Here is a 10,095-nt window from a genome sequence, read left to right as displayed (position 1 = left end):
GTATGACGGGGTTCGAATACTAATGTTTAGCCCAATATGTAAGATGAGCTGAAACTTTCTATCAATGAATGCTACGGGAAGCCAACCACTTGAAATTGAGAATTTAAGAAGCGACAGAACAACCAAGTAAGTACTGGATTTTCTAAACAGAAGGCCAGGAGCCACAGCCCAAAGCGAGCTCAACGTTAAAAAAAAAATCGGATAGTGAAGTCTGAAACACAATAAAGCCACATCTTTCAAAAGTTCTTTGTAATGTTCAAATGAAGTCCATATCTCATTAAACATAACCAATTATATTTATACTGAGGTGTCAAGAATACTATAAAAACTGACCCAAGCACAACAAATTACTTCGCATCGTGCATAGATAGATCAAAAAATCTTAACCGATTGTGAATAAGGAAGGAATCAAAAAAGTAGACACGATGAGGGAAAGAAGCTATGCAGGTGGCATGACAGAAGAAACACCAAGATGGTGCATAGCGAAACACCAATCAAGAAGGGGCAGGAGTGAGCACAGGCACAGGCCCGAACAGGGAACGGCTAATATAGTGCAACAGGGCCAGAAAAAAAAACAAAAAAGAAAAAGAAGGAGGCCAGTGCCAGAGCGACGGGCAGGGTGGAAGGGAAGGGAGAAAGGGGGGGGAAGGGACGCAGGGAGCAGGATGGAGACGGGAAGGGCGGAAAGAAGCAGCGGGGAGGGACGGTAAACGACAGAGGCGAGATGGCGAGGTGGAAATGTCCGGAGCAGGGGTTGGGCTAAGGGAGACACGGAGCGAATCAGCTTAAAGAACGGGCACGGGCAGGAGAGGACGGCACAATGCGGGCCAGGGGAGACGGGGAAAAGGAAAGGAATGAAAAAAAGGACAAAAGAAGAGGCCGAAAGGAAATAAATCGGGCAGAACAGAAGAACGCAACGCGACAGCGAAGCGCGGGGAGAGCAAATAAACAAGAAACAAAAGCAGAAAAAGAGAGGGGCAGGGAAGGGAAAAGACCAACCAGGAGCAGAACGGGGGCAAGGAAGCAAACAACGTAGAAGGGGGCGAAGGAGAGGAGCCGGCAAAGCGCGGCGAAGGGGGGCGATAGGCAGCACGGGCGCAAAAGCAGCGAAAGACGCGAAAAGAAGCAAGGATGATCACGAAAACGGAAGGGGCGGGGCCGATCGCGGTTGAGCAGTCCAATACGGGGGGCCGGTGGGCTCCAGCTGGGCATAGAAGACAGCTGAGTAACGGTAAAGAGTCAAAGGGGCAGAAAGAAGACAGAAGCAAGAGCACCGGGAGACGGCGCGGACGGAGCAGCAGCACGCAAAAGATAGAAGCGAGAAAAGGCGACGAGAACAAAAAGAAAGCTAGAAAAAGCGAAAGAAGAGGGGAAGGAGAAGGCAGCGAAGGAGGGGCCCAAAGGACGAACAACGGGAGCGAAAAGGAGAAAAGCAAGAGGAGAAGAGAGGCAAACGCCCCGAAGGAGGGAACAGAAGAGGAGGACGGGAGAAACAAAAGCAGCAACACAAGAGAAGCCGCAAAACAAGGCCAACAAGAACGAGGCCAGGTCATAGCCGAGGAGTGGCAAGCAGCGGCCGAGCGGATAGAGGGGGGGCGAAAGGAAGGGGAAGGTCAAGAGGGGAAAAGAACGAAAAAGGAGCCGAAACACGGACAAGAAGCAAGAGGGCACGGAAGACGCCGATCAGAGCGTGGCAAGCAGGTGGATGGCAGCGGACAGGATAGAGGGGCAGCGAAGCCGGCGGAGAGGAGACCGGAGGACGAGGGAAAAACCAGGGCAAACACCGAACCAGCGGGGCACACAGGAGACAACGGGGGGGGAAGAAAGAAGCCGCCAAAGGGGCTGACCAAGCAGAAGCGCAGGCCGCGCGCAGAGCGCAACCAAGCGGACAGGGGGAGGGGCGCAGCGAGGGAGGAACGACGGGGAAGACAAAGCGGCAGGTAAGAGAAGGGCAACCGGCGGGCACAGGCAGGGGCAAGAAAGAAACCACAAGAAGCAAAACATGGCGAGGAAACCGCCACAGGTACAGAACGACAGAGAGCAAGAAGGGCCCCAGGCAGGCGGGGGGGCAGAGGCAGCGCACCGGCCGAGGAGCAGAGACAAAGAGGAAAGGCAGGAAGCAAGAGAGGGAAGAGCAAGCAGAGAAAGCAAAAAAAAGGAGAGGCAGAGGAGAAGATGAGAAAGACGCGGAGGAAGGCGAGGACGAGCAAACAGGAGAGCTGGCGCGCTGCTTTTTCAGCAATGTTGTAAGTTGAGTCTAGGGTGTCGGGCAGCGCCAGGGCGTTGCCACGGATGGAGATTTTTTGTAGGTTGATTGTTTGAGATTGTTTTTGTGAGATGGTCTTGATCACGAGACCTAAGCTATGGGTATTGGGGGCGGTTGTTTATGTTGTAGGGCCGCGGCGGTGTGTTTTTTGGTTTAGGTTGGGGAAATAGAAGCAGACTTCGGTATGCAGTTTTTATTTGGTGTTTATTTTATTGGTCTCGTTTGTTTGGCGTTTTTTGGACTTCTGTTTTGAGTTTTTTTAAGCGCGATTATTTTTTTTTTTTTTCCCGCCGCGTTTTTTGTGTCGTTATGTTTTTGAGTTTTTTTGATTGTCTAGTTGGTAGGCTTGTCTATATTGTTCTAGTGTGTTTGTTATTTTTGGCTCCCTATCGTGTATTAGGAGGTTTCATTTGTGTAGGTGTTTGGGCCCGGTTATCTGTTTGTATTGTATTTGTATGTTATGGAGGGGTTTTTGCGGTCGGAGAGAGGGTTTCCTGGGCGACGCCAACCTTTCCGCTCATTGTTTGTTGGAGAGGTGAGTATGACTGGTTTCTTTTTTTTTTTTTTTTTATTTTTTTTTTTTTTTTGTTTTTTTTTTTTTTTGTTTGTATTATTTTTGTTTTTCGACGGCGAGGGCCCTTTGCCTATCTGCGCGCGTACCCGCTTCATTTCCCTATCCTTCCCGGCGGGGACAATTGATTTGTATTTGTATTGAGAATGTATGTAGCCAGGCCCGCCATTTTTTTTGTGATTTCGCTACGCAGCGCTTGCTGGCCCCCCTGTGGAGCGCACTACGTAGCCGCGCCGGCTGCCCGCGCCTGACGCCAGCTCGTCTTGTCGTCTGTGCGTTCCTGGTGTGGGGGGGGGTCGAATGTGAGCGCCGCCTGCGCCAGCCGTTGTGGGCGGCCCGAGCCTCCTCCAAACCGACGCGACGAAGGGGGCGGAGGAGGCGGGGCGCCGAGAAAGCGGACACGGTGGCCACAGTAGAACTGGGCCTTTCGATTATATGATATAGACACCGACACTATTCACTCAGGCAACTTAAAATTGATATCTTCGTGGAGCCTCCCTGCGAATGTCCGTTTGAGCTCAAACTGACAGTCATGTTCGGTTTTACTTAACTTAACAATCCCTGACAATACATGGTTCTGATTTCTCGACCCGTTTGGTCACTGAACTTGTATCGAACTGCAACTTTATCAATAGCTTGTCGATTTTATTTCTCACTAAATGGGTCTTGTCAGAAAATATAATGAAACTTAAAATCTAGCCCTCTAAAATATTTCTGACATCTCTAGCTCAATTTCACAAATTTTCTGAGACTGTGCATTTCTGTAATTTACTGATCCCGTTTCAACAGAAATTTCTTAATCTTCTGTTTTAATTTCCGATTTCAGCACAAGTCAATTCGATTATGTTTTACTTCTCTAAATTCAACTAAAAATAGTATTCGCCACACTATTTATTTATCTTTATTTTCTTTACAAAAATCTGGTATATTACAGGTAAAGTGTATGATGAAAATGTGATGATGCATGATTGTGGAGGAAACTTGCAAATATGATGATGAGAACTATGGAACGTCTAAAAACCGCTATGTTATGCATGAAGAAAAAGTGAGCACCAAAGTGATAAAAGATAGATACACAATGACATAGACGAAGTGGCATTCGATAAAGTTAAAGTAAATGACAATAGAGATAGTGTGAGGAAAGAACACTGTAATAAAGAATGATGAAAATGACAATGTTAAAGCTTAAAGTATGTGGGAGAGTAAGCAAGCACATGATATGCTAGATGATAGGCTAAAGTAAATAATGTAAAAGAGGGGGGAAATATGATTGCTAGGTGTTAGCAAGAAGTAAGATAATGAAAAGAATAAGAAATGCTAGAGTTAGCAAAAAAAAGATTAAAGATGTGTTACATGAGTTTGCCAACAAAAGCTGATGAAAGAACAACTAGGAGCTACGTGTAAGGTCAAGATTGAACTATATAAATCCTTTGAGTTAGATATATCATACTAGCTTATGGTCCATGCCGAGGGTGGCGCACCCCCCGGGCGAGCGCTCCGAGTTATGCCCATTCACGGTTGAGTAGCCTGAAGGACGGTCCTAGCGGGTGAGTTCCTGCGATGATGGACTTAATGTGAAGCAAGTCAATGTGGCGATACCCCCGGGTTAGTCTTGAGATTAAAGAACAAAGAGCAAAGAACAAAGTGCAAAGAACAAAGAACAAAGAACAAAGAGTAAAGTGAAAAAAATAAAGAATTTGCATAATCTGCATTTATTTAATGTTGAGCATATTTCTGCTGATTGTTCAGGCATATTAGCATCATGTATAGTTTGGTTACTGTTTACAGCCTATTCTTTCTATTATGCCTGAGTTAGTCATAGTGGAAAAGTCGGTGAGATTGAGGCCAAACCCACTGGAAACTTTGTTGTAGTTCTCACCCCACTATTTCCACAGAGCCGGGACCGAGCGAGCCGGCGAGCGACCGCGGTAAAGGTATCGCACCTTAGTCAGTGGCCGCCAGAGTTGGTTTACATTTTGCTAGTAGAGTTTCCCTATGTTCATCTTTTGTACTTGATGAGAAATAATGTAAAGAAAAGAATATAAAGTTTCATTATGAGCAAATGTGATTGAAAAAGAAATGATGCAATGATGTAACAGATTGAAGCAATGGATATGATCAAAAATGAATCATGTACTAGTTGAATGTTTAGTTTCCTTTCTTTCACTCATGGCTATTGCTTACCCTCGTGTAAGTCGTTTGTGTATGTTTCCGCTAGTGCTTTTCTCTATTGATGAAAATGTACATGTGAGGAGCCTTGGGCGGATAGGGGAAACTCTGTCCGTTCAGCATCTGTTTGACGTGCTCGGGTCGGGCCAAATTGGTATCGGTCCCGGGGTGTGACAGGATCCCTGACCATGGGTGTACGCAGTTCTTCGCGACCCGTTGGGCGATGTGGTTTGTGGATTGAAGGCTGAGGTGTACGGCAGGTTTCTCTCCTCAGGCCTAGATGTGCGCGGTATTCCGCGGATGATTGACTCGAGAGCGAGTAGGGTGGCATAGCTTGGCTAAGGTAAAGGAAACCTTAGGAGTTGGTGAAGTGAGCTATGGATAGTGAGATAGAAGTAGAATCAGTAGATCTACTTGCATTGGTTGCATAACTTGCATGTTGCATGTTGTGAGGCAAAAGCAGGATAGTGGTTAGTTGCATGAAATTATATGATTTATATATCTGTTGGACTAACTTGCTTTGTTGCCTCCTTTGGACCTGGTGGGTCGAGCTCTTCTCTGGGTGGCCGTACCCACTAGGAACTATTTTTATAGTTCTTACCCCACGTTTTTCATGTCCGCACGCGAGCGGTGCGGCGGCGCGAGGGGCGCGGCGGCGCGAGGAAAGAGTGTAGTTCCGTAGATAGCGTCCTACCATCGAGATCAGAGATAGCAGTACCTTAAGTCGGCATAGTTTAGGGTATAGGGAAAGGAAACGAGAGAAACAAAATTGTACTAATGGATTGTATTTAGAAGCTAAACAGAAAAATGTAAAATGCATGTATTATTGAGACGAATGCTTATAATAGCTTAGTAGTTGTGTTTTATGTTATTGATACCTTCCTTATGTAATTATGTATGAAATCTATTCCTAGTTGGAACCTCTTATATTGTATGGTTGCGACGCCTTAGACGTACAGGGAAAACTCTGTCTGTTCGGCGGTCTGTCGGCGCGCTCGAATTCGACCAAATAGGCGAGTCTCGGGGCGTGACACTCTAACTCGTGGAGGAAATAAATATTTTATTACTTTTATTGATAATTTTTTTGATATACTTATGTTTATTTATTAAAAAATAAAGTTGATGCTTTTGACAAATTTGAAGATTTCCTACATGAAGTAGAAAACCAATTTGGTAAAAAGATTAAAAGAATTAGAGTGATCGAGTTCGCAAGTATGAATCTACAGGATTCAATTCTTTTATTCAGTCTCTAGGAATTATGAGACTACCGCCCCATATTCGCCTGCCTCTAATGGAGTGGCTGAGAGAAAAAATAGAATGCTTATTGAGCTAACAAATGCAATAATAGTTAACACTGGTGTACCTTAAGCCTTTGGGGGTGAAGCCATTTTAACTACATGTTATGTCTTAAATCGCGTGCCATATAAGAAGTTTAAAATGGCATCTTTTGAATTGTGGAAAGGGTATAAGCCATACTTGGGATATCTTAAATATGGAGTTGTCTAGCTTATGTGAGGCTACCGCCTACTAGACCCTAAAAGACCAAAATTGGGTGTTAGAGTTACCACTTGTGTATTTCTTGGATATGCTTCAAATAGTGCTGCCTATAGATTTTTGGACATTGAAAATAATGTGATTGTTTAAATCAAGAGATACTATTTTTCATGACGAAGAAATTTCTTTTAAATGGAAAAATAATAGGACTCAAGATTTTAAAATGTTTCAAATAAACCGAGTTCTTCAAACTCTTTTTTGCAAAATCAAGAACAACATGTTTTTGAGCCTAGAAGAAGCAAATGAAATACAATAGAAAAATATTTTGGCCCTAATTATATTATTATGAATATTGAAGAAAATCTATTTTCTCTACAAGAAGCTTTATCTTCAAATGATGCAATTTTTTTGAAAGAGACTGTATTTGATGAGATGGAATTCCTATTTTCTAATAAAATATGGAATTGGTGGATTTACCTCAAGGTTGTACAACAGTTGGTTGTAAATGAGTCCTCAGAAAGAAATTGAAACTGGATGGGAGTGTAGACAAGTATAAAGCAAGACTTATCGCAGAAGGTTATAAAAGAAAAGAAGATCTAGACTTCTTTGATACCTTTTCTCCAGTTACCAGAATGATATTCATCAGAGTTCTGATTGCTGTTGTTGTAATTCATGATTTACAAATTCATCATATTAATGTAAAAAACCGCTTTTCTGAATGGTTACCTAGATGAGAAAATTTATATGGACCAACCTAAAGGGTTTATTGAGCCTGAACAAGAAAAAAAAGTGTGCAAGCTAAATAAATCCCTTTATGGCATAAGGTAGGCATTCAGACAGTGGCATGAAAATTTTGATTCTTGCATGATTGAGAATGACTTTAAAACAAACGAGTGTGATAAATGCATCTATTACTAAACATTTGAGAAGTTGCAGGTTACTGTTAGCCTTTATGTAGATGATTTGCTAATTTTTGGCTCTAACTTAAATATTATCAATGAGACAAAAATTATGATAAATCATTATTTTGAAATGAAGGATCTTAGTGAGGATAAATTTATTTTGGGTATAAAAATTACCAAAACACCAAATGGTTTTTTTCTTGATCAGTCGCATTATATCGAGAAAATTTTAAGAAAGCATAACTTTCTTTATTGCAAGCATGTGACTACACCATTTATTTGAGTGCTCACTTATTTCCTGTTAAAAATGACAATAAAATTTTGAATCAAAAGGAATATGCTAGTATGATTGAGAGCTTGCGGGTTGCGACTGATTACACTAGACCTGCTATTGCATATGACTTATATTTTAACCTACTTCAAATGAGATGAAGATAAATCATTTACTTTTGTAAACTCCTAAGTCAATAACTTTTCTCTTTATTCCTACAACGTATGAGCTTAACTAAATGTTGTGTAACATATGACTTTCATCTCTCTTAACCTATAGGCTTAAGGCGCCTATAAATTGAGCTTCGCTTTAGCTTTGAAATATAACCAAAAGCAACAACAAAAGAAACAAAAAGAAAGTTATTTCCATACTACTTAAGAGAGAGGATAAAAATGTATTTTTTTGTATAGCTTTGGGCTCATCTACTTGTGCAGAGTTGGTGAAACCACACAACAAAAGTCGAGCCATTTTATCCTGAAAGGAATAAGTCAGTATTTTGCTGCATCAGTTCAAAAGTTTTGGCAACCGCAGAGGACTTAGAATAAAGAGAACGAGATTTCGTGCCTCGGCTTGATCGACTCGTTATCACTTTTTTCATATTATTTTGTAGCTAATCTCTATTTTTGAATATTTATGCCCACACATTAATACTATTATTATATTTTAGGCTAAATTACAAAAAACCTCTCTCTAAATACCCTTTTTTTACTTTCTTCTCCCTGTCATTCAAAAACCTACACTTTGCTCCCTTAAAAAATGAAAAATGTTCACTTTAATCCCGCTGTCAATGTCCCGTTAGGGTCCGTTTATATCCTATTTTTTATACCCAAAATACTTTTGAAATCCTCCTCCTTTTTCATCCTCGGCCGTGCTGCCTCCCTCCGCCGCGCCGCCTCGCCCTCCGTCGCCTGGCCCTTGCCCACCTCTCTGTTCGTGCCCACACACACGCCCTCACCTGCCTCTGTCGCCTCACCATCGCCCTCGCCCGCCTCTCCGTCCATGGCCATCCCGAAGAAGATGATGGACAATTTGGTTATTTTGTCACAGTGTATCTTCTGTTTATATTTTTTATTTTTAAAGGGATAAAGTGTAGGTTTTTAAATGATAGAAAAAAAGTAAAAAAAATGGATATTTACTGTGGGTGGATTTTCTGTAATTTAGCCTATATTTTATAAATAAAAGAAAAATAAAAAATGTGCACCTGCAGCGATTGCACTATTTGGCCTAGCTTCTGGAGAAGTGATTTATGTAGAAGTGATTTTAGTTTGGAGAATTGATTTTGGTGAAAAGATGTAGAGCGTTTGGTTGAATTTAAAAAAAAGTGATTTTTCTGAAGTGATTTTCTAAAACTATTTGGCAAAAAATTTTTGATTTTGCATATATTAATATTTTTACTAAATTTTATTTTTAAAATAATTTAAAATTTAAATTTTAATTAAAAATTTAAATTTGAATTAAAAGTATAATTTTTAAATTTCAAACTTGTACAAAAATAGATTTGAAATTTCAAAATTTTAAATTTAAAATTTGAATTTTAAATCTAAATTTAAATTTTCAAATTTTAAATTTTAAATTTAAAATTTAAAATTTTAAAGTTTAATTTTAAAATTTTAAATTAAAAATTTTAAATTAAAATTAAAATTAAAATTTCAAATTTAAAATTTAAAACTTAAATTAAAATTTGAATTTTGAAATTTAAAATTAAAATTAAAATCTAAAATTTAAAATTTAAAATTTTGAAATTTGAAATTTAAAATTAAAATTTGAAATTTGAAAATTGAATTTAAAATTTTAATTTTAAAATTTAAATTAAAATTCAAAATCAAAACTCAAAATTTAAAATTTAAAATATAAATTTAAAATTTTGAAATTTTAATTTTTAATTTTTAATTTTAAATTTTGAAATTTTGAATTTTAAAATTTGAAATTTTAAATTTTTAAATTTTAAATTTGAATTTGAATTTAAAATTTTAATTTTATAATTTAAATTTTAAAATTTGAATTTTAAATTTTAAATTTTAAATTTGAAAAGTAAATTTTAAATTTTAACATTTGAATTTTGAATTTAAAATTTGAAATTTGAAATTTGAAATTTGAAAATTGACTTTTAAAATTTAAAATTTTTAATTCAAAATTAAAATTCTAAACTTTAAAATTTTAAAATTTAAATTTAAATTTAAAATTTAAAATTTAAAATTTAAAATTTTGAAATTTGAAATTTAAAATTTAAAATTTCAAAATTTATATTTATACTTTAAATTTAAAATAAAAATAAAAATTAGAAGTTTGAGTTCAAAATTAAAATTAAAATCGAATCAGATTTTTAGAATGTCATTCTCAAACGCTATACTGAGTTTTTGGCTCGGAATCACTCTGAATTGGTAGGCCAAACACCCCTAAAACCAAGACAGACTCGAAAATG

The 10,095-nt window shown here is 38.8% G+C and overlaps 1 protein-coding gene across 1 annotated transcript; it reads left to right on the top strand.

Moving 5' to 3' along the window:
• Positions 1-1,131: 1,131 nt before the first annotated feature.
• LOC109703898 (high mobility group nucleosome-binding domain-containing protein 5-like) lies at positions 1,132-2,255 on the top strand. The gene is made up of 2 exons (XM_020224632.1): positions 1,132-1,940; positions 2,024-2,255. The coding sequence occupies exons 1-2, from the start codon at positions 1,132-1,134 to the stop codon at positions 2,253-2,255; spliced, it is 1,041 nt and encodes a 346-aa protein (XP_020080221.1).
• The last annotated feature ends 7,840 nt before the right edge of the window (positions 2,256-10,095 follow it).

The sequence above is a fragment of the Ananas comosus genome, unplaced genomic scaffold (assembly GCF_001540865.1).
Source record: "Ananas comosus cultivar F153 unplaced genomic scaffold, ASM154086v1, whole genome shotgun sequence".
NCBI classification, from domain to species: Eukaryota; Viridiplantae; Streptophyta; class Magnoliopsida; order Poales; family Bromeliaceae; genus Ananas; species Ananas comosus.
This window is presented reverse-complemented; position numbering and strand designations above follow the sequence as displayed.

What these genes read in the sequence shown, in the direction of transcription:
- LOC109703898 (XM_020224632.1), top strand. Translation starts at nt 1,132, where the DNA reads ATGATCACGAAAACGGAAGGGGCGGGGCCGATCGCGGTTGAGCAGTCC. An exon ending in CGGGGAAGACAAAGCGGCAG is followed by an intron (nt 1,941 to 2,023) that starts GTAAGAGAAGGG and finishes AAACCGCCACAG; the next exon opens with GTACAGAACGACAGAGAGCA.